Source organism: Equus caballus, chromosome 19 (assembly GCF_041296265.1).
Source record: "Equus caballus isolate H_3958 breed thoroughbred chromosome 19, TB-T2T, whole genome shotgun sequence".
Lineage (NCBI taxonomy): Eukaryota > Metazoa > Chordata > Mammalia > Perissodactyla > Equidae > Equus > Equus caballus.
The window spans coordinates 37,528,644-37,553,100 of NC_091702.1; the positions used below are offsets into that span (position 1 = coordinate 37,528,644).

Here is a 24,457-nt window from a genome sequence, read left to right on the forward strand (position 1 = left end):
ATCGCTCTGCACGTGTCTGCGAATGACCGCAAGGTGCTGCGGGTATTGATTTTCAGGTTTCAAATAAACTTTAGCAAGTAGACAAATGAGTGAATCCACAAAACGTGAGGATTGACTGTACCTCTGATAGCTCTGCACTTCTTCATTTTTCCTTCTCTTTCCTTCTGCTCTCTTCCACAGGTGAGGGGCCGTGAGACTTATGAAATGCTGTTGAAGATCAAAGAGTCGCTGGAACTCATGCAGTACCTTCCTCAGCACACGATTGAAACCTACAGGCAGCAGCAGCAGCAGCAGCACCAGCACTTACTTCAGAAACAGTGAGTGTGTCAATGTGTCATTTTAGGAGGCGCAAGAGTGCCTATTTGTTCGGATCAGCAATAGCGTGATTGGTGGGTGATGTAGAAGGTGAGGTTATGAGACAGCAGAATGTAAGAGGGTCAGATGAGCTAGTGTGGGGCTCCTTTTTCAGTTTCAGCAAACTTCTATGTTTCTTATCACCTTCACTTTAAGAAATTTTGCCTATCTTCTGAAATTGAATACAAACCATATCAGGTAAATTATTAAGAGACTCACACTAACAGTTAGCTCTGCCGTTTGTACCCCTGATCCATACACATCTATCAATAATAGAAAATTGAGTACACACTCTATTCTAATAATATTGTATATATTTGAAAACGTGTAATCTTCCCTCACCACAATGAATTGTCTTGTACATCTTCTGGGATGCATACAGTCTGCTTTTGGGAAATCAGTTACAGACTAGGGATAGCATGCAGCTTTTACTATAAAGTGACTTCTTTGAGTTCTGTGCTAAGAAGGATTGAGACCTAGTGCGTGCTTACTGGGAAAATGTCTGGATGCAGAAGGGCAAAGTGGCATCATATTGCCATGTTTTAGCATCTCTGCTCTGGGTTGTCTTCCAGAAATGCAGTACATTTTTACACAAATTGGGCCAGATTTTGCAACCATTTTAGAAGATACATACAACCTATTTATATGTTTCTACCTTGACACTTGGGTCTTTGATGATGTTAATTGTTTTATGACAAACCAGAACAGAATAGCTCTTGTGAAAGGCAGGGAAGTGGGTGAATCAGAACTCTGTTTATATTTACCCTTCTGTGGTTAAGATTTATCTCTTGTTAGCTTAATTAAGATATTGTGTCTACTGGAAGCGTTGCCAGAGTCTCTGTAGATAGATGTAAAATGTATATATTTTGGCCTATTTGAATAATTCAAACATTTGACTTTACTCTTCAGGCAAAAAGAAACGAAGCCAAAACCATCTTGCCTAAGGCAAAGATTGTCTTTTACAAGAGAAATGTGAATGAACAATAAATAATGGTTCTTTTCTGATATATTGTTAGCTACTATAGAGAGAGAGCTGTGGAAATTGTAATAAGAGGGCTCATTATTCTTTTTTTAATCAACATGAATGCAGTTGAGGAGGCGGGGCTGCATCTCTGATAGTCAGGAAACATCCTTGAGTACCTATGGGCTACGGGCTGTGGGGTGGGCAGCAGAGGGATAGAAATGAAGTGACTCTTTTTAAAGGGTTTTAGACTAGTTAAGCATTTAAGACTCTTTTTTTGCCTGAAAGAGATCTCACCATATACTTTTAGCATGAAATTTTGCAAATCATAATTATAAGGTTTTATGTGTAAGGCTGAGTGGAAAGTTTAATCAGGAAGTTCCTTGAGGACACAGAGTATTCCAAAGTAGAATTAGAACTCAAGGTGCAGACAAATTCCCATTGCCAGTCCTATAGATCTTTTAGGATAACAGATAGAACTATGTTAATATATTCGAATGCAAAGCTGATTTAGCTCTTATAAAATCATACAACAGGGATCAAAGAAACAGACCTGTAACATCATTTACAGACCCAGAGCAGATATGCCTTCCCCAAGATATGCATGTCATGATATTTAAGAAACTCTCAAGTTGCCTTCAGTTCACTCTGGAAATGTTTGGCTCAGCCAAAATGACCTCAGAAGAATTATACAGTAACTCATGCTGAACTAGTTGCTCTGTGATAGTTTCCTGTCTTTTTTTCAGTTAACAAGAAAAGTTATGTCATATCAAATTGATATTTATTAAATGTTGTGGTTTAGAATATCTGACTATCTAGCACAGGGATTGGCAACCTTTTTTTCTATAAAGCACCGATGGTAAATATCTTAGGCCTTCTGGCCCATATGGTCTCTTGCAGAAATTCAGTTCTGCCTTTGTAGCACAGAAACAACCACAGACAATATGTAAATAAATAAGAGTGGCTGTTACAATAAAGCTTTATTTTATGGACACTGAAATTTAAATTTCATCTGATTTTCCTGTCTTAAACTATTCTTCCTCTTTTGAATTTTTCCCACTTTTTAAAAATGGAAAACCATTCTTAGCTTTTGGGCCAGATTTGGGTCATTCACTGTAGTTTGCCAATCCTTGTTCTAGATAAATGAGTGCCTCTTCCTTCGTTGCTTCTTGAGGCTCAGATATTTTGATGGGAGTATTTGGAAGCTAATATGTATATTCTAAGGTAGAAAGATAGTAAAAGGTTTCAGGAAATCTTTTAAGGTGACATTTCAGTGTCTAACAAAATGACAGCCTTGAACAGAGATCTCTTTTGTCTGAGAAAGTTAGACATGCCCATTCAGACACAAAATATGGTTAATCATGCAACCCTGTCATCAGCTTAGACTGGACTTGATTCATGTAGCAAACTTTTACTGATCTGCTATGTGAAAACGTAAAGGATAGAGATGAGAAAGATGGGGTTCCTGCCTTCCCATTGTTTACAATTTCATGGTGAATTCCCAACTAGAACACCTTTTGAATCTTAAGAAAGCTCTGGAAATTTATTCTCAGCATCATTTAAGTTAATAGGACAATTTTAAACAGCTTCTCTAGATCATGCAATAAAGGGAATAGTTTTGTGTCATAGTTTTAGAAACTTTACATGCTAAGAGGACCCACCTCCGTCTGTTGGGGGCGTATACTATTTGTGTTTGTTTACTTGGAGTACATGAAAATACACAGCCCTTTGTTCCCACATGATGAGTTTTCCAGTGCTTAGAACTTATCCAGTCTGCCTGGCTGGCATTTGTCTCAAGGGAAATTATTTTATTTATAATTTGTATTTCATAAAACAATCTATTTCATCAAAGAAGAAAATGTGTCTGAAAATTGTGTTATATTAAAAAGCCCAAAAGGTTTTAGAGATCTATTTTCACTGTTTTGTACGTGTGGCCGTAGATAAATAGAGAAGAATTAGTAGCTTCCTAGTTCTCTGGGGTGTCCGTTTAAAAGCATCGCTGCATGTGTTTGAGTTGTTATCTCACGGTGGATAAGAGCTAACTTCAGCTGTGGTAACTTGTGCATGGAAATCTAACAGACTGCAAAAGGAAATCTTTGCAAATATAGACATTTGGTCTAATTATGCCTTTGTTACATTATGTATACGTGGGTCTCCAATGATAGATATATGTAAATTCTCCAGTTGCTGTATTCTTCAGTTGAGATTTTTCAGCTCTTTTATTTTCATGTAAATCTCCAAAAAGAGCATGAATGAGTAGACAGAGAAAAATGGAAATCTAATTCCCTGGCAATCATTTGAAAAGAGTAAATCAGCTTGGAAAATGCCTATAATAGCCTGTGATTTCCTTTCCAAAAACATAGTACCAATTTTATGCTGGTAAGGAATCAATTTTGTACTTTTCTTTATAGTAGAGGAAAAATAAGTGGGAAGGGAATACACTTTCTACAAGGTGGCAATGCAATATTTTTAGTTTACTCTATTAGTTTCCCGCTGTGTGTTTTCTCTCTGCTTGCTTTTTCCTTTGTGCATGGTTTTCCTTTTTCAAAAATTCCTTCGCAATTACCTTCATGATCATAGGCTTTATGAAGGGTAAATTTTACACTGAGTTTTTATGAATCAAATTGTTATAGATATAAGTAGGCTTTATACCATTTATGAAGAAATTTGATTTTAGTTGGTTTGCTCACACTGGTATAAACATAGAGGGTTATGTTTATAAAGCCAGAATCTAGCAGGAAGATAAATTGGACCCATTCTTAACTCTAGACTCCTCGCCTTCATATTTTCAAGAGATGTTAACTCTTAAGACAGCTTTAAAGAAGCCCTTGAGACCTACTTAGCAATCTTTTGACTTATATACTTTAGACCAATGCTATTTCTTTTTCACTTTTTTCTGTAGTTTATCCTCCTTCTTGGCTTCCATCCTGACCTCAGACCAACATCACTTTATTAAAATTTTACCTACCCTAATTCTTGCTTTCATCTGGAAAATTATTTTTGAGTTTCTACGGGATGAATTCATTTTAATTTTAATACAAATATGTGACATCCTTAGTGTTTCCTTCTTCTTTATGATCACTTGTTGATTGTGGCTTGTTAGTAACACAGGTCAGAGGATACTGGAGCAGAGCGGGATCCTCAGGACCATAGTTCTAACCCCTTCATTCTATGATTGGAAAACTGAGGCCTAATAAACTACACCTGTCATTTCATAGCCAGTTCATAATAAAGCTAAGACTAGACTCAGATTTGGAAGACAGAGCTCTTTGCAATGTTCTGGTCAGCTTCATTAATCACAAAAGTTCTAAGAGTAAAGCAAGCATGTATTCCCTCTTTCCTGACTCTGTATCTGTCAGTTGATATTTATCCTTGTGGTTTCAGTGTAAAGTCTTATTTCCTTAAGCTCATTTGTCTATGATTTTCTTCATGAACATTGATAGCTTTTGCTCATATTTATGTATCTAAGGGAGAAGCAAGCAATATTTTCAGGATTTTCAATGTAGAAGAGCGCGAAGGACACAAATCTCCCTCTATCTCACTGAAAGGTGTGATAAACCACGTTTCTAAGTTTGATTTAGAAATCGTCCACATTTCCAGAGTATTTGTTTGAAATGGCCAGTTTCATAGATTAAAAACAGGTAAATTTTGGCAGATTCGCATGGTTCAGGCTTACAGGTCATGGAACTGCACAAGCTTTTACAGTCTGCACAGTGATACTTTTTGAACTTTGCAGCTATGCTATGAGGTTGTCAGGGGAGAGATTTATTAGCTCCAAATTGGTAATGAGGAAAAAACTCAGATGCATTAAACTAAGGTAGATTAAATCACTTTTCAAAGTTCTCACACCTCATTGCAGAACTGATCTCAGTTCTAGGTCTCAAAGTTTGAACTCCCTTGGTCCATATGCTCATATCATAACTAAAACATGACTTCTGCATGTTGTCTCATTCAGTCCTTGCTCCGAGAGACGTCCTAAAATGTAACATCCAAACAAGAAGTCAAAGCTATTCTTCTTTAGTTGGCAGTAAATTGCTTCCCTACTAATTTGATTTCTGGCGTATTCTTTATGATGGTACCAATTCTTGCTGAGATGGTTCACTGAATCCCAGCACTAACCAACTGAAAATGACTTTGTTTCTTTGCAAGGAGTAACCAAATGTGATTCAAAAGCCATCTGGGAAACAATTTCCAGACAGTTCGTGGGGTTGCACAACCTTTAGCAAAATAAACTGATCTGTTCTTGGCATCGTTATAGCATAATTGATTTCTGAATTATGCAAAAGTTGCTTTCATGAGTTTGATATGTGCATCTATAGGCAAATTTGTGACTGAAGGGATTAAGATATTTATCCTTCTCCATCTGGGCACATTCAAAATGCTCGTTAATAGTTCTTTACAATGCATGATGACACAGCCCCCAGACTGATAAGACCATATTTCTTCATACTTCATAGTTAGGCGAGACAGGAGCAGTAATGAGGTATCATAATTGGGTGGATGACATTTACAAAATATTAAAGTTAATTCTTGTCTCTGCATTCCCTTTTTCAATGAATCGAGTCCGATATGCCAAGCTCTGTGCTGAGTTCCTTGACCTTCCTTGTCTCACTTGTCCTCAACTGAATCACTCATGGAGCTTCTTTAATGTATGCTTGGGCCCCAGCCTAGTCTCAGAAACTAAGGGGGAAAATACATTTTTTTAAGTTCTACAGGTGATTCTGATAGTTCTGGTTGACTACCACGCCTTATATCATTTCTTCTTCCTAAAAAGCTTGAGAAGTCACCTCCGAATAATTTTAAAGGAGGATAAAGAAGAAGGAGCAAAAATAGCCTTAAGGGCATGCCATTCTGTCTATACTATGATCATGAAGGTAGGAGGATGTGTTTCTGTATTCAATTGATTTGAATATATGAAGTCCTAAGCCTTCATCTTTTCTTTTCTCTGGTTCCCCCTGCAGTCTCCTTTCAGCCTGCTTCAGGAATGAACTTGCGGAGCCCCGGAGAGAAACTCCGAAACAATCTGACGTCTTCTTTAGACATTCCAACCTCCCAAACCGATCAGTGTACCCATAGAGCCCTGTCTCTGTATTTTGAGCGTGTGTGTTTGTTGTGTTTCCCTGTGTGTGTGTGTGTGTGTGTGTGTGTGTGTGTGTGTATCCAGCCCTTGTATGCAGGACTTGAAGACAGTTTGGCTCAGAGACCCAACTGCTCAAAGGCACACAGCCACTAGTGAGAAAATCTTTTGAAGGGACTCAAAACTTTACAAGAAAGGACATTTTCTGCAGATTGTGTATCTTAGATCTAGTGTTGGTCGGTCAGGAACCCCTGTGTTTGTGAGCTTTTGTGTTGTTTCTTGGGAGGGAGGGGCTCAGGCTGGGAAGAGGGGCATTAAGATGTTTTTTGGAACCCTTTTCTGTTACCTTCTGTTGTGTCTGAAAACTCATGAAGAAGCTATTGAGCAGGTCTCAAACTTAAGATGTCTTTTTAAGAAAAGGAGAAAAAGTTGTTATTGTCTGTGCATAAATAAATTGTAAGTGACTGAGGGACTCAGTCAGGCCCTTTTAATGCTGGTCATGCAAGAATATTGCAAATAGTAACAAACTAAGGTGTCAAGTGTACTGCTGGGCAGAGAGGTGATGATTACTGTAAACAGCCAATGTGGGGGATGTTCTTTTCTTCTTTTTGAAAACTTGCATTATTAGTATCCTCCCCTCCTGTGTAGGTAGAAAGTTCATTAATGCTGGATCAGATCCTACCACTGCCGCCGTATGTCAGCATCTGATAAGATAGTCGTCCTTGCTCGTGGAAAACCCGACCTGTCCCCAAAACTGTTGTTTAGACGCCAAGGCGGGTAAACCTATTTTGTCATTTTGATGGAGGGTAAAACCACCCTAGTGATACTGTTCCAGGCAGTTATATATCATTCTTCAAAGCCCAAAATGGAGTTCAAAGTCCTCTCACCAAATTGATGGTTAATTTGTTTGATTGGAGCTCCTACCCCTCAAACCCCCCATAAAACTAGCCATATTGCAGACACTGCTCAAACTCTTTCCCCCGGGAGACTTAGGTTTTAAGTGCTGTCCAAGCAGACACGTGTTAAAATCACCACTCCTGACCTAAAAATTAAAAATAGAGTAGATGACTTTCTTGTTTGGCTCAAAGAATTTAGAGAATCTATTTCCTTCTGTTTTAAAAACATATTTTAAAAGAATAGTATAAAGACTTTAAAAATCCCTGCCTTCCTCTATCTCCCCACACCAGATCACCAGCTCTTTATTCTGTGTCACCACAACAATGATTTCTTGTTATTGAGGCTGTTGCTTTACGGATGTGTGATTTTAATTTTCAATAAACTTTTGCATCTTGGTTTATCTTGCTGTTTTTCTTTTCTGTCTCTTTTGCTTTTTTTTATTCCTTAAATACTAGAATATTTTCATTTAAGTGTTTGAACTACCGTGTGTACGTGTAGAGAATAAGAAAAACAGAGCAATCATTTGGTTCTGTCTGCAGTTCTGTTAGTGTTTGGTGTGTTTATTTAAAATACTCTGTATCAAAGTTATCAATGCTAAAAATAAATTACAATGCCTACACTGACTTGAAAACATATTTTAGCTTTGGGAATGTTTCGTTTCATCGTGAGGAGATGGGCACTGTAACGTCACACCTCTGAACAAGTCTCAACTTACATCTGAACTTGCCAAATTTACTAAAAGTAATTTAAACAAATTGAAATTTATGAAATAATTTGCCTTCTGTGACATAGACAATAGCAAATACTCACCCAGAAATCTATAGCGGAACCTATTGTCCAATGCTTTTTTTAGAGAATTACAGCATGTTCTGATCTTTGAGTAATTAATTTTAAAAGCTTTAAAACCAGTTGCTCTAAATAAAAATAATTTAGCAGCTTAGAAAAAATACTTAGGGAAAATGTCTTTATGTCTAAGATAAATGTATATTAGCAAAATCAGATGATCTTGTTACATTTGCAGTGTTTTCAATTAACATAATAACTTTGATTCACAAGTCCCCTTGAAGGGTTAATGAGTATGTTTAGTTTTTTTAAACATTTGCTTTTTCTTTCAGAAGTTTTTTTCTTTAACATTATTTTTATGTAAGTTTTTGATGTGTTTATGGCGACTTTTATTTGAATGCACATATTTGAACTGATGGACAGTATTTTATAATTATGGTTAATCTAGCTAGAGAATACATGCTGCCCTCTGTCTTTAGAAGCTGGATGGCCCAGCTAGAGAGAAAACTTACAGGCAGGGCAGTACCGGGCAAAATGGAGAGGAAGAACAATTTCTTTTCTGATGTTCCATGTTTTCCCTTTTTTTGACCTTCCTCATACCAGGGAGTTTTTGCTCTACCCCCAGTCTCCCTTTTCCCTCTCAGATTCTGCACCTCAGAAATGGTTTGGAGAAATAAATTTACCCTGAGGTATCTCAAATTCTACTTAAGAGTGTTGCTTTTTAATTGACAATGGAAATTTACGACAAAAGAGGGAATCCTGTGGTGGAATTCCAGGCATTCCTAGCAAGGGAGAGATGACTTTGAATTTGTGTCTTCTCAAGAATTTTGACTCTCTTACCACATGGAGAGTCACTAGACTTGGAGTCAGGAAATTGATTTCTAATCCTGGATGACCAAAGATCACTTATAGCTCTGAAATAGTGAATTTTATTCGTAACAATGTATACAGAAGCCTAAGTTGTTAAAGTACTGGGACTTGACTTCACCAGGATTTCTCTTCAAAACTAGAAATGGTTAAGCTGACTTATATTGAAAAATAATAAATGGCCTATAAAATGGTCAAAAATAAAGACCACAAAGGCAAAGGGAGGAACGCGTTGTAACACGATTTGGAAGAAGGCATTTGCTGTAACTGAGGGTCTAGAGAAAGTGCAAAGCTTTTAAAGGTTTTTTATTTTCCTAGCGGTGGACATTAAGGTTTTAAGCTTCCATTAGCTCTTGCTGTACCTTTGATTGATTTAGGGGAATGGGAGAAATAGATAGAGGTCTCTTTAGGTTACAGAGGACCAACCTGCCTCTGGAGTCTGGACGATCTGGCATCTTAGGTACTTTGGGGTTGGCAAAGATAGTTAGAAGAAGAAGCACCTAGCAAAACATCTCTTGGCTACCTTGCCTTGTGCTTTCTTACACTTTGATATGGACTTATAGATGTTCCTAAACACATCCAAATGTGCTGACTCTTATGCTAAGTTTCTACACAGGGATGGAATAGATTTGGAAGTGCTTGGTGATGGCTGGAGGGGCTCCCTTTACTAAACCCCTTATTTCCTGCTCTATCTCACTCTCCCACATTTCTTTTCCACTCCGTCCATTTCTTGATTCTGTAACCTATTGCTCATGACTATCTTATTTCTGGGACGGTACCAGAGAATGAAAGAAAAAAAACTCTTGGACTAGGAGCCAGGAGACCTCTTGACACATCATTTAACAATGTGTGACTTGGGCACATTTTTTCTTAGAGCCTTATATTTACCCATCTCTATAATAGGCATAATGATTTCTGCCTATCCCTGCCCTGCCACACCATAACATCCTTCACAGGGATGTGAGAATCATTCAGAAAATGGATAAAGGAGAGCTTGGTAACCTGAATTATCTTAGAGTTGGAGGGTTTGTTATATAAACACTTGTTTATATAATATGCATCTATAATTGTGAGTTCTCGAGAAGGGCTAAAGAGAAAAATCAGTGGCCCCTCCCTTAAAGGCAGTGATTATAAATTGCAGCTGAACTGATAATTTTACATCACTCATTTATTGTGCAATATGTACAATTGCTCAATACTCATTTATGCAAATACGTATCACAGCATATTGTTTGAATTCCTCTAGCTATGGCTCTTCAATGATATGAAATGGAGCCTTCTCTGTTTTGTGGGATTATGGAGAATGCAGAGTGGCAGCTTCAAAGACCAAGCGTACTACTATTACGCTCAAATGCTAAAGTCACTTTTTATCGTTTTTTCAAACATTACCATACCAAGTTTGTTTGGAACCTGGGTTCATTTATACAGCCTTAAAAATTTGTATTTTATATATACATATATATATAAAACAAACTTTTTTTCTGTCTCCTCTGATATAAATATGGCTGTAGCAGGAAGGAGACAAACAGGAACAAAATAATACATTTTGTTTGAGGAGTGTAAAAGGGGAGCTTTTCCCACCATAGGTTAGAAATATGTTCAAAGTTCATTCTTCGTTCTATGGTCACAGTAATTACTCACTGTAAGTACCAAATAGTCTATAAAGTTCTTCCTCATCTTATCTTTTTCAGTTCCCACCATAGCCCTACAAGGTACGTTGGAATTATTATCCCTGTATATCCACTACTCTATGAGCTGCTCAAAGATGGGACCATTTCTTATTACTTTTCCTACCTCTAACATCTAATTCATGCAGTAAGTGTATATGTATGTAGTTTATGTAGTTTTGTTGTGAGAAAACAAAGGCAGGATGTTTAGTGGCTTACACTGGGACTTATAGTATAGCTGGAGGAAGGCTGCAACTTTGATTATCTAACTCTGTATCCTGCCCCGAGTCTAGTAAACGTGACTAGTTCTATATTCAAAGAAAACGTCAGGAACGGTAGTCAAGTAGGAAATATTGTATGTAATATAATGCGTAGTATGACAAAACAATTCTAGTAAATTTCCAAATTAAAGTTATGCTGAATGGAAAACATTTGTTGGTTTCTTTTTCTTTCCCAGGAGACTTATGGAAAGACAACAGAACAGTTGTTTGGGCTCCAGAGTTCTCCTGCATAGAGAGGCTGTTGACATTCCAATGAGTTCTCTCATGGCCCATGAACATTTAAGCTGAGAAAGTGTGTTTCCATGTTGGGGCCTCTGCATGACAGCAGGGTGTGCTGCCAAATGCTCAGTTTGATTGGCTTTACAGTTATTTTCTGCATATCCCAAATGGCCTAGGAAGCTACAGATGAAATACCCGAGCTGCAGTTTGAGCTTGGCATCTCTATGTCTTTCATAAGCCTTCAGGTCTTCACTTAGTTATTTTCCCTCATTGATTTTCAAACTTGTTTGAGTTGAAGGGCAAGAGAAGGGAAAAGGATAGAGAGAACAGAGGAAAAAGGATGCAATTACTTTCCCTCTCATAAAGGAGATGCTCTAGGAAGATACTCAACTTTGTACTCTACACATTCAGGAAAGATATGATTTGATATTAGCCTTGTGATCCCTCCCTAGGCAGGAAAAGTTCTCAAGTGGAAACACAAATAGCTTCTTGTCATAGATCATGGAGGAATATTTTTGCAAGTGTGCAGTTCAAGGCCATATTTTAATCTGAGACCTGTTGGAAATGACCAGTTCCCACTCTTCAGTGTCCCATGCTCACCATCATTCCCATGTTTGTGTTCCTAGGACCTCGATGCAGTCTCAGTCTTCATATGGTAACAGCTCCCCACCTCTGAACAAAATGAACAGCATGAACAAGCTGCCTTCCGTGAGCCAGCTTATCAACCCTCAGCAGCGCAACGCCCTCACTCCCACCACCATTCCTGATGGCATGGGAGCCAACAGTAAGAGCATCTCCCTTTAGCTACATCTAAAGGACCAACAGGGCTAGTGTAGGGGAAGACTCTGCTCTGGGATGGGGGAAAAGATGCTTTTAAGCTAAGTGAGAGGAACAGTGGGATAGATTAGAACACAGTTGAGGTGGCTTGGGTTTCTCACAGTGAACTCTTTCTCGCTTTTGAGGTGTATGTTCATTACAAAACACATTGGTAGAGATGGAGAAGGCTGTTCCTTTTAGCAGGGCTAAGGATCTCGATGAAAAGAACAGTCCACTTCCTGACAACCTGGATGGGGACCCACTTCCTACATCCTTTGAGATAGTCAAAAGGAAATGTATCCAACATGTAGGAAGTAGCATGGTGTGGTGGACTTAAAATCTAGAGAAATAGATTATAATCTGGACTCTATTGCAATATTAGCTATATAACTATAGGCAGTCACCTCTCTGCTCTAATGCTCAGTTTTCCAATCACAAAATTATCACTCTGAACATTTAACTTTTATGATTCTATGTCCCTACAGTCTTGACCTTCTTAACCTATCTACTCGATCTCATACACCGTCATTAGAAAATCAACATAGAGAAAGGAGTTTCCCTTTTACTGATTCACACACAGATTTCTCATATCAACTAAGTATAAATAAATATACTTAGGAACAATGTGAGCATTGGGCCTCCAAATGGATGATGGTTTGGTATGTAGCTTTGCTGTAAATATAATTATCTTGTCCAGTAGCCCTAAATCCAGCAAAGTGGATACCTAAACTTGAAAGAAAAGATGGTAAAAATGTAGAAGGATCTATAATATCCTCAGGGATGCAGAAGACTGAGTACTGCATGTGGGTCCTATAATCCCCCTCATAAAACAGTACTTCAATCTTGTCCTTTGAAATCCCTCATTATTTTGATCAAGCCTTTAAACTAGCATTTCAGTGTTGCCCTGAAGAGACTGGGTTTTCTTAAACAAGTTAAGGGAGGCTAGGATGCTGATGGTCTATGGTCTGATGACGCACGTTCCTATTTTAATGAGATAGAGGCATATGTAGTATGGCTGCCTGGTGTGGAATAAAGACTTCAGAGCCAGACTGCTCTCTTACGAGTGATAAATGCATCAGAAAGCTCAAAACCTGACTCCCAGACAGGTCTGCTACTTAGACAGCAAAAGGAATTGGATCCATTTATTTTTTACTTTATTTTTTTTCTTGTGGCATTGTAGAGTCCTCTGCTTTTTGCTTGGGATGACAAAATAGTGGTAATGGTGATGATCCTTCATATTTGCATATCTTACAGTTTGCCTACTTTTTCCTATTATTTACTTATTTGTATTTCTTATTTACTTTACAATCATCCTTTGATGTCATCAGGAAAGTCGGTGGGGAAACCGACGAGACAGCATTGGCCTGTGCTCTTTAGCTGGCTAGTTAGTGGCAGAGGCGTTTCCTCTTTGGCACACTACTGCTCACTAAAGTAGAAGCAAATCACATTCATCTTTTTGTAGATATGTTATTTTGCTCTTTAGTTGACCTGAAGGGAAAATTTACTTCATAAATCTTGTTGGTATTAAGCTTTTCTTCTCCACAAGTAAATATTTACAGTTTATGGTTTAGTAAAAAACCAGTGTTGGTGGTATTCCCAAATACAATCCTGAAATGGATCACAAGAAATAACTGGAATCTTTAATTACATTCTTCCTTATTAGGCTTATGGTTCCCTACAGATATTGCAAGAAATCCTCCTATTCCCAAACAAATACTCTAAAAGTCACTCTCTCATTCACAGATTTATTCATTTGTTCACTTAACCTAAGTTTACTGAGCACCTGCTCTGTGCCAGGCACTCTGCTAGGGTCTATGGGGATCTAGACATGTACGGCTTCTTATCTCTACGCTCGTGGAGATTAGTCTAGTGAGAGAGACAGAAATACAACCCATAAAGGCAAATCCAAGAGAGCAATGAGCAATTGGACAGAGCATTAGAAGCACAGAAAGGAGTGCGAAGAGATTGTCCTAAGAGAATGTACAGAGGTCAAGAAGTCTGTAATTAGTTTGGAGTTTGGTGACTATTCTGTTTGATGAGATGTAGGGTTCTTGAAGTGGGTAGTGAGAGATAACACTGAAAAGGAAAGCTGGTAGATTATGCCCTTGGTAACATTAAACTGGGCAAGCTGGACCCTTGGGGTGCTGGTATGTGATGATGGAAGTAACCCTCTCTGTTCCTCCCGCTTCTGTTCAGTTCCTATGATGGGCACCCACATGCCAATGGCTGGAGACATGAATGGACTCAGCCCTACCCAAGCCCTCCCTCCCCCACTCTCCATGCCATCCACCTCCCACTGCACCCCCCCACCTCCGTACCCCACAGATTGCAGCCTTGTCAGGTGAGTCGACAGCATGTGCCCCTGGGGGCCTGTCTTAAGCATTTCTGGGTGGTGGAGGGTGGACACTGTCAAAGTTGACAGCACAGTTGAAAAGAAAGAAAGCAACTCTGTGGTTGAAGTTCAGCCACTATTATCTCTGATCAATGGAGTGGTCAGCATTGTTTAATCAAGTAAAAGCACTATAGTCAGCATGGGAAAAAGTGAAAATGTGAGTTTATGGACATATAATTTCTCATGCCTATTTCCCCCATCTTCACTTACTCCTCTCCTGCTTCCTCACAGTTTTTATACAGTCAGTTGTGGCCTTCAAATTGGTGCTCAGGGCTGGGGTTCCCCAAGGGGCAGTAAACTTGCTATCTTGCTCCCTTTCCTGCTCTCTAGGCCTCATAGCTCTCAGGCACCGTGGGATCATTATTTTGGAGTTGGATGTCCATAAAATGTTTTAATGCTAGCAAAAATGACAGAGACTTTCAAGAACCTGATGGCCTCTGGTGCTTTGCCGTATGGGCAATGGGTCACCCTAGGAAGGAATTTCAGATAGCCAGAAGAAAGAAACAGATGAAGCCTGAAAGATCTGTTTCTCACAGAGGCAAGAGTAGGTGCCCAAATCTCATGCCTAGTGCACATCATCTGCCCTGCTTCATGTGCAGAGTGTTCTTTCATTTGGCTGTTGGAATAATGTGCGTTGATCTCCCTGTGATTGATGCAGCAGTACTAGCAGTGGCAGTAGAGAGATGGCAGCCTGCATGGCTTGTCCTACCCAGCATCTGGCTCTGTGACAGTGGTTGGCATCATTAGTCTGAGACCAAAACCAAAGAAGAGAGGTTCTATATTCTGAAGAGGACATAAATCAAAAAGCATTAATGACTTCATACTATAGTGGCCTATAATCTTTTCTTAGCTACATGAACCGTTCTCAGAAACCCCCAAAACAAAACACTTAAAGCAGAGATGCTCTTTTGAAGTGAAGAGCCAGGAGGCAAGAGGGCTGGGAACCTGACCCCTGGACTCCTTTCTTTCACCCCCTGCAATGGCTCCTAACGCACTCATACAGAACCCCCAGAACCCCGCAGATCATCGTTTGAAATAGCTGCTCTGCAGGAATCCTTCCAGTTCATGTTAATTTCTATAGACCTAACATTCAAGTCACTGATCATCTCCAAAACTCAAATCCAAGGCCCACGTATATTTCATTTGCCCATAGTCTGTTCTGTAGGGCATCCCAGGGCAAAATGTTGGGTTTCCCTTTATCTCGCCAATGCAGTTGGGGTGAACTTTCTTTTTCTGTTTCCTCTTTCCTCTTCCCTCTTCCCTCTGCAGCTTCTTAGCGAGGTTGGGCTGTTCATCATGTCTGGACTATTTCACGACCCAGGGGCTGACCACCATCTATCAGATTGAGCATTACTCCATGGATGTAAGTAACTGTTAGACTTTTCTCTTGACTTTTATTTCTTCATTTTCTCCCTCTGGCAACATCCTCCTTGTAACTCACTCCCCCCTAGTTTTAAAAATTGTTTTTGTCATACCCCCAATCCTCAATGTTGATGCAACCCACAACCATATTAGAAAGATTCCCAGGCCTCAACCTATACATGTGAGAAGCTAGCATTGATCTTCCCCAGCTTGTCTGATCAGTCAAAAATTGTCTCTTGCATCCATACTATATGCAGCATGGGAAAGAGGAAACTAATTCCCACCTTCAAGAAATTTATAATCTCTAAAGAATTCAGAGAACTTTTAGGATATTCTCATTATTTAGTCTAAGACCCCAGAGAGGATAGCAGGAGGAAGGTGATATTATTCTCACTTAAAAACATGGAGAGATGACAATATAGTCATTTGCCATGGTGAATTGATGACAGAACCAGAAATAGTACCCTGAGGTGTAAGTTTCTAGTCTTTAACCCATTAATTGGCCTTTTCTGCATCTCCTCAAAGAATGGATCTTAAGGGGGATTAAGCTGTTCCTCTCAATTCGAACCATATATTCATCCATTTTCAATTCTATCAGAATAGGGCTCACACATTCCTGATCTTTGGGAGAGATCAGTGGTCATGGGTTCAAGCTCCAACCATGCTTTTTAGTGGCAAAGAGAACTTGGGGTTTTCACTTAGCCTTCCTGGGTCTCAGTTAATCAAATTGGGTTTAAAAATTGTTCCCTTCTGGCTTTGATATTCTTTGGTTTGTCTTTTGGATCAAGCTCGATGGGAGGGGACTTTTTCTTGCTTCCTGCACCACTTCTTGCACTGCTCACATGGGAGCTCGTATTGTTCTGGTTTACGACAATCTGATTTTCTTTTTGGGCTACCTTCATGCTGCTCTCTTTGGGGTTTATTATCCTCTCTTCCAGCTTCTAGAGGGCCCCTTGGACTGGTGGAAGAAGATACTCTGTGCCTCTGCTGCTGCTTCTGTAGTTGGGACCTCTTTTTTTCCCCTTCCTTGAGCACCGATGCAAGAGATACCCCTGCAGCCTGAGAATGCCCCAGCCCTGTGGTGACAACTATATGCTGTTCTGCCCCTATGCCCACCCCTCTCCACCCCATAAATTACCCATGGCTGCTGCTCCCTAATGGAATAAATTTTTAGTGAAAACTATAGAGAAAGCTTTAGGAGTAAGTTCCAATGGGTTTTGGGTAACTTTACAATGATGTCCATCCCCTGAAGAGAACAGAGTGGCCCTGTATTTGAGAGCCCTACATGATGGAATAGGGAATTTGTCCCTTCTCTATATTTTTAAAGTTATATTTTCCTTTTGTTCATTTGTCCCCACAGCACAGTGTGTCAGGATGCTCCCTTGGGTACTAGGATCTTCAGATACTCTCCACAAGTTCATCTCTGCTGGTGTTGGCTGAGTCTTGTGCCAGTCTCTGGGCCACAGCTTTCCCACCTGTCAGTCATCAGTTAAAATCTGTCCACAGTCATGCAGATTAATGGAGCCTAGTTTACAAACAGTTTTGGGTTTATTGAAAGTTTCAGAAGTATAAAGAGCTATGCTCACTTATCTGTTTGTGGATTACCTTGATTATGATGTATCTTTCTGCTGGAATAGGAAATTGGAGTACCCATACTACAAATTTCTGAATTGGGAAATATTGGGAAGCTACATAATTTCTGCATCCTCACCTCAGTTTCTTCCTGATCACTACTGGAAATACACACCTCTTTTTCAGCTTGTTTCTCAACACCAGTCTGAGTTATTTGGCATCCCTTCCTGGAAAAGGAATGTGGTTAAATTGGGGAGTTTTCATAAGTTTCTCCTGTAAGATGCAAGAATGAGTTAACAGTAACATAACATAGTAGTAATACAAATGGTTAAGATTTATATAGTGTGCTTTATAATTTGCAAAATACTTTCATATCCACATTTGCATATGAGTCTATAATATGTGGTGACCCAAAAAAGGAATTGCATCCCATTTTACCAATGAAGAAACTGAGGCCAGTAGAGAATAATTGACTTGATGAAGGTCTAGAGCCAGTAAGTGACAGAATAAGACTCTCTGTCAAGATCTTCTGACTCTACCTACCATGCTGCTCCATAAAAACATGAGCCATCACTTAAACAAGCTAATGAAGGGCTAACGCGGATAAATGTAAGAGATGCCCCCACAGTGAGTTAAGATCGACCATATTTGTAATGCCTTCTACCCTCATCCATAGAACATGGACACACACTCTGCATTTTGATACCCTGCTTTATCCACAGGCCAAGAGACCTTTGGGGCATTAGGCCAGTTTTAGGCTCAGTGGCTGTCCTAAGTCCCTAAGTCATTCACTTAGTTGTATAACTTTAGACTTGTCAACCTCTCTGTCCTTCAGCTTTTCTATCTATAAAATGACTGTGATCATATCTACCATTAATCTGCACATTAAAGGAGATCATGAATATAAAATAATTAGTTCAGTAGCTGGCACATGGAAAGTGTTCAGTACTTGTTAGTAATCTTTTCTTATCTTCTCACTCAAGCAGTGGTGACGTTCCATTATTACATTTCTTCTGGTGACTAGAGCCCAGTAGATTTAAGATTCAGAGTACATTTACCTTATGTTTTTGTTTTGGGATTTTGCCCTCTGATCTGACTACTATCCTTGTTTTACCAATGAAGAAACTCAGACCAGTAGAGAATAGGTGAAATGTCATCCACAAGCAGAGACGGCACCTCAAGGCTGTACCTTTGTTCTTAGTTACACACAGTGCCGAAGGTTGTTGGAGAGCTAATTTTATTTTCCAAATTAGGAATTAAATTCAGGTCGATTAAATGAGAACACTGAGAAATGACAAAATGATATGGACTAAATGTCAGTTTGCCTCTTTGTCCTAATTCTCCATGACTCCCTTCCCTATTGTACAGGATTTGGCAAGTCTAAAAATTCCTGAGCAATTCCGACATGCCATCTGGAAGGGCATCCTGGACCACCGGCAGCTCCATGACTTCTCCTCCCCTCCTCACCTCCTGCGGACCCCAAGCGGTGCCTCCACAGTCAGTGTGGGCTCCAGTGAGACCCGGGGCGAGCGTGTTATTGATGCTGTGCGCTTCACCCTCCGCCAGACCATCTCCTTCCCACCCCGCGATGAGTGGAATGATTTCAACTTCGATATGGATGCTCGTCGCAACAAGCAACAGCGCATCAAAGAGGAAGGGGAGTGAGCCCTACTGCATGAGCTCTTCCCATCCTCTTCCCTCCTGCCCACCCCCCTTCAAGGCATTGTTGCTTGACCTTCAGAGCATTAACCCTAGCTCCTCTCCTTCCTCTTCTCAGTCTTGTTTCTTAAGGAAAGGAGAAGTAAGAGGCTACCTCTTACCTAATGTCCGACCTGATGTCTGATTCTGATTCTGGCTTTAAGCCTTCAAATCTATTGCTTGCAGGACTGAAGTTGTCATGGCTACGTAGAAGTGAGCAAAAAAGCAGTGGGTGTCTCCTTAAGCTGCAGAGAGCTCTCATTGACTTTTATAAAGCATTTTCACCCTTATAGTCTAAGACTATATATATAAATATATAAATACACAGTATATATTTTTGGGTGGGGGGCATTGAGTATTGTTTAAAATGTAATTTAAAGGAAAAGAAATTGAATTGCACTTATCGACTTATTTTTTTAATTTACTTGTTTGAATGGCTTATCTATACCCCTTCTCTCAAGGAGTACCACGTATGGTAATAAGTTTCTAGAGCTTGAAGGTACATATAAGTGACAATGATGTATAGGTCCCTTCAGTTCTTTTGATGCTAACCACATGCCACATCAAACCTTTGGGTAGATCCAGTTGTATTTACCATTGCTTATTATGTGGGTGAGACTGTAGGCATATGTACACAATTCTCTATGTTAGTGTATTTCATTTTACTGACATCCCTACTAGTGATGGTGGTTCACTTTGGGGTTATTTAGACCAATTCCAAGAAAAAGTTCGTGTTCACACTATCACACACTAGAGAAAGGAAATATCCTCTTTTGCTTCTGGTTGGGAAGGAGGAATGCGGGCCATGGCTAAAATTCTTAAAAGATTCATGGCAACCAGTTCAAAAACACCTGGTATCATGAATCTGGGTATAGCAGCAACTCCCTCGATCTTATACTAGATGCCTTATCTCTTAGTACTTATTAGGAAAACATTTGCTGCCATCACAGAAGCCTTAAAACTAAATTTCACTACTAGATTGACTAACTCAATTATGCATTTGCTATCCTTGTTAGAATTAAGGTTGATTTGTTTGGGATGAATGCCATCAATCTAGTTCTTTCTTTTTATTTTGAGAGGAATATTGGCCCTGGGTTAACATCTGTTGGCAATCTTCCTTTTTTTTGCTTGAGGAAGATGGTGCCTTAACTAATATCCATGCCAATCCTCCTCTACTTTGTATATGGGACACCACCACAGCATATATGGCTTCATGAGCGGTGTGTCAGTCCACACCCAGGATCCAAACCTGTGAACCCTGGGCTGCTGAAGCAGAGTGCGTGAATTTAACCATTACGCCACCCAGCCGGCCCCTGATCTGGTTCTTACAGTGAAATTGTAATGTCTATTAAGAATATTCAGGAAAAACAGGAATCTTACAGAAATATTGAACCTCCGCTGAACAGTAAAAGATCTCAGTGAGCCATGAATTGAAATTTTTGGAAGACCATTTGAAACATGAATAACATTATGTGGGAAATGTTTCTTTTAAAAACCCTTCTATCCTGTAAAATTCTGCATGTAGAACCTTATCTTCTCTCTTCAAGCTTTAAAATAGAACTGGTGACTTGGAAAATATAAAATTATGAGATCAGTTTTCCTGTGGCATTAGTTGCATCACTATATCACTTTTCTTTTCTGAACAGTACGCGTTTCAGTTTGTTGAGAGTAACTGTGAGACCCCAATTTCCCGTCCGTCTCTCCTCTGGACTGTGCATAGACATAAAAATGTCCCCACAGACCAGGGGGTAAGCCTTCCATGGGCGCTGTTGCCTGAACCACGTAGACAAAGAGTTGTTTTCAGACTTCGGGAAGACATGTAAATGATGATATTCCCCCAGATCTCTCAGAAATATACTTTGTGGCGATTTTGTTTTTAACTATAAAAGAAATATTTTGTATGTATACTAATGAGCTCTAAAATCCTTCCATGCATTCTGGTAAAGGGCTAGCATTGCACATACGTTTCCATTTTTATTTTAAAGTGCAAATGGGCTAATATGGCTCAAAAATATAGTGTATGAGTTTCATCTGAAAAGTGTATATATGTTTTGTGTGTGAAATTGCATATTTTGTGTTTTGATTATTTTTTTTTCTTCTTGGGATAGCGGGTTTTCCAGAACCACATTTGAAACTTTTTTTGTTATTATTATTGTTTTTATATTTTCATGGAAACATCATTTAGTAAGACTACAGTGTCAAATAAGGAAAAATACCCGAATTGTGAGATGGGGGGAAGGGAAAGTTGTTTTTTATTATTTTTTGTTATTTTGTATGTTAAAGAGAGTGAGTCCTTGATTTCAAAGTTTTATTGTACTCAAATGGCAATTAGCACTGTTAACCTGTGGAGAAAGCATGCAGCTTTGAAAACCTATTAAGGGGAAGAATGAACGTTGAGCCTTGGCAAAGCTAGGAGGACGAATGGCTTCCTCTATGGTCCTGAGTGTTTGAATCAACCTAGAACTTTTTCTGAGCGATTTCGGCACTATTAGATAGCACTAGGGACTCAGAAATTCCTGTACTGTATCTCATGGGTTTGGCATTAGCCAAGGGTAGGCGCCACTACTGGCCTCACATCCTGGTGGCAACTTATACTCTTTGAGTGTTTGAAGTGACTGGGCTAGAGGTGAAAGCATATTAAGGACAGACAAGTTCGAGTGGGCTTAATGGAGTTCTTGTGGCCTCAGCAAAATGCAGTTGCTGAATAATGGACAGGTTTGTGTTTGGAGGAGATTAGAAGCAGAAATGGAGAATAGAACTTTCTTCATTAAATCCATTTACCTTTTGTTTTCTTAATATTCCCCTAAAACACAGTTTGTGGGATGTTGAATGTTAAAGCATTGTGTTTTTTTATTATTTTTATAATTGTACAAAAAGTAAGTAAATGTCAAATGTTTTATATGCTTTATTAATGTTTTTGAAAGGTACTTTCTTATAGATGTGATACTTTTTTTTAAGCTTTGGTTGCTTGTCTTTTGGTATTTTGTGTAATGGGCTTTGGTGAGCCAGAGGCAAATCTACAAGCCACTTATGTTTGCCAGGACATGCAATAAAATTTAAAAAAAATAAAAATGCATTGAGAACTGATGTTGATGGGGGGTATGTGTGTGTGTATGTATGTATGAATGTGTCTGTGCATCTGCCTCTGTCCTTTGGCCTTATTTTTATCTTCAAGGATGAGGAAAAGATACCAAAAGAAACATGAGAGGTTCAAATATTGATACTTCTCATCTCAGAACAAATAATCATTTTTTCTGATTTTAGCCAATCTATGAAGTAGGAAAGATCAGGAAGATATCCTCATTTGGCACATGAGATACTCACAGATTTAATACTTTGAGGTCAGAATGAGTTTTCTATGGAACAGGGCCTACAATGCAGCTATTCCTAATGGTTAAATCAGTGACCTTCCCATGGTGCTCAGCAAAGACCGACTCAGCCCTCCAGGGTGGGATGCAGGTTACCCTGGTTGTATGTGGGAACAGCATTGCAGGTGGCAGGCTCCAGGCACGTTCTCCTGTAAACTCAGTGTTAAATATCACCTTTAAATTATATACAATGATTCCGTCAATAAACTATCTACTGTCAAAATGGTTTAATGATTTTTGTTAAAGAAATGAGGAAGTTCATTCTTTTATGGACTGATATTAGATGACGTGAAAACAATTTAATACCTTAGATTTATAAATACATTTATGGAATAACATTGTATATAATTTATAATATTTCAAGATATCAATTTGTTTTTCTTTTTATGGGTGTAATCATATTATTATTCATAATGTGATTTATACTTATATGAACATGACACATTCATCTAAGCAAGGCAGGTTCAGATTAAATTAGGGGTGCCAAAAGATTCCAATTCTTATTACTTAAAATCTAGGTGATAAATCCCCCCAGAGTGAAATGGTTGATACAATGGTACAGGGAAAAGAAAAATAAAAAGCAATGAAAATGATTAATTCTTGATATAGTATTAAATACTTTGAACTTAATTGTAGTTTATTTCTTTTTTTGAGCAGTTCTAACCATTTATATGGATTGATATTTCATGACTTTTATACTCTCTTAGAGATCTGCTGAAATGCAAAGAAAAACGTTTTTTTAAGACTTTTTTAAGAGTAGTTTTAGATTCACAGCAAAATTGAAAGGAAACTACAGAGATTTCCCATATACCCTCTGCCACCACACATGCATAACCTTCCTCATTATCAACATCTGCCACTGGAGTGGTGCATTTATTACAATTGAGAAACCTACATTGACACATCCAAAGTCCATGGTTTACATTAGGGTTCACTCTTGGTGCTGTACATTCTATAGGTTTGGATAAGTATAAAATGACATGTATCCTCCATTATAGTATCATGCAGAGTAAATTCACTGCCCTAAAAATGTACTCCACCTATTCACCCCTCCCTCACAAATACTCCTAGCCACGACTTTACTGTCTAGCAGTCCTTTTACTGTTTCCACAGTTTTGCCTTTTCCAGAATGTCACGTAGCTACAATCATACAGAAGATAGTCTTTCCAGGTGGACTTCTTTCAGGCTCTTCCGTGTCTTTCCATGGCTTAATAGCTCATTTCTTTTGAGCACTGAATGATTTTCCATTCTCTGGATGTATCAGTATATCTGTCCATTCACCTACTGAAGGACATCTTGATTACTTCCAAGTATTGGCAATTATGAATAAAGTGACTATAAACATCCGTGTGCAAGGTTTTGTGTGGACATGTTTTCAACTCCTCTGGGTAAATACCAAGGAGTGCAATTGCTGGATTGTATGGTAAGAATATCTTTAGTTTTGTGAGAAACTGCCAAACTGTCTCCTGAAGTGGCTGTACCATCTTGCATCCCCATCAGCAGTGAATGACAGTTTCTGTTGCTCCACAGCTTTGTCAGCCTTTGATGTTGTCTGCGTTCTGGATTTTGGCCTTTCTAATAGGTGTGTAGTGATATCTCATTTTAATTTGCAGAGAGAACTGTAGAATATGAAAGAGAAAGATAGACTGAAAGGAGAATGAACATTGCCTCCTGCCAGTCTGTGGGGGCCCTGACTCAAGATTAAGGTATCTTCCCTGGGTCAGGAAGGCTCCAATGTGTACCCGCTATTCATGTACAGCCCCTTGTTCTGTCTTTTTATTTTGCTCTCAGGAGTGTGTTGTATACCAACTAAAATCTCTGGGTTACCATCCTAGATAATCCAGACTCTGCAACCAAAAGGAGAGAAATAGGGTCTCAGATAGCCTCAGCAAATTTTAGATAATTCAAGAATGTTTAATCGGCATTAAGTATTTGGTGTTCTGTAACTACTCATGTTAGGTAAATTATTCTAATAAGCAACAATGTAACAGGAAAAAAGTCATTGCCTGTTACCATCTAGGTCTAATAATTTTTTAAAAATTTTAGTAATTTTATGAATGAAATACAGGGGAATAAAGAGAGAGTGAAAAACAACCTCATCAGAAATTTTAAGATTTTGAGAAGAATAAACCTAAATTTTTAT

The 24,457-nt window shown here is 38.9% G+C and overlaps 1 protein-coding gene across 14 annotated transcripts in view; it reads left to right on the forward strand.

The window, feature by feature from the left end:
• The window catches only part of TP63 (tumor protein p63), a 224,680-nt gene extending 202,662 nt beyond the window's left edge, over nucleotides 1–22,018 (forward strand). For 8 of the 14 annotated variants that reach the window (XM_005601886.4, XM_070243472.1, XM_014732806.3 and 5 more), the window contains 5 exons: nucleotides 181–317; nucleotides 11,733–11,890; nucleotides 14,119–14,263; nucleotides 15,584–15,677; nucleotides 18,617–22,018. In XM_005601886.4, coding sequence (XP_005601943.1) covers nucleotides 181–317; nucleotides 11,733–11,890; nucleotides 14,119–14,263; nucleotides 15,584–15,677; nucleotides 18,617–18,913 — 831 coding nt within the window. In that variant the 3' untranslated portion in view covers nucleotides 18,914–22,018. Of the gene's footprint in view, nucleotides 1–180; nucleotides 318–6,276; nucleotides 7,690–11,732; nucleotides 11,891–14,118; nucleotides 14,264–15,583; nucleotides 15,678–18,616 lie in introns of those variants that run through there. The other 6 variants (XM_070243476.1, XM_070243478.1, XM_070243477.1 and 3 more) reach the window with 2 other exon arrangements.
• The last annotated feature ends 2,439 nt before the right edge of the window (nucleotides 22,019–24,457 follow it).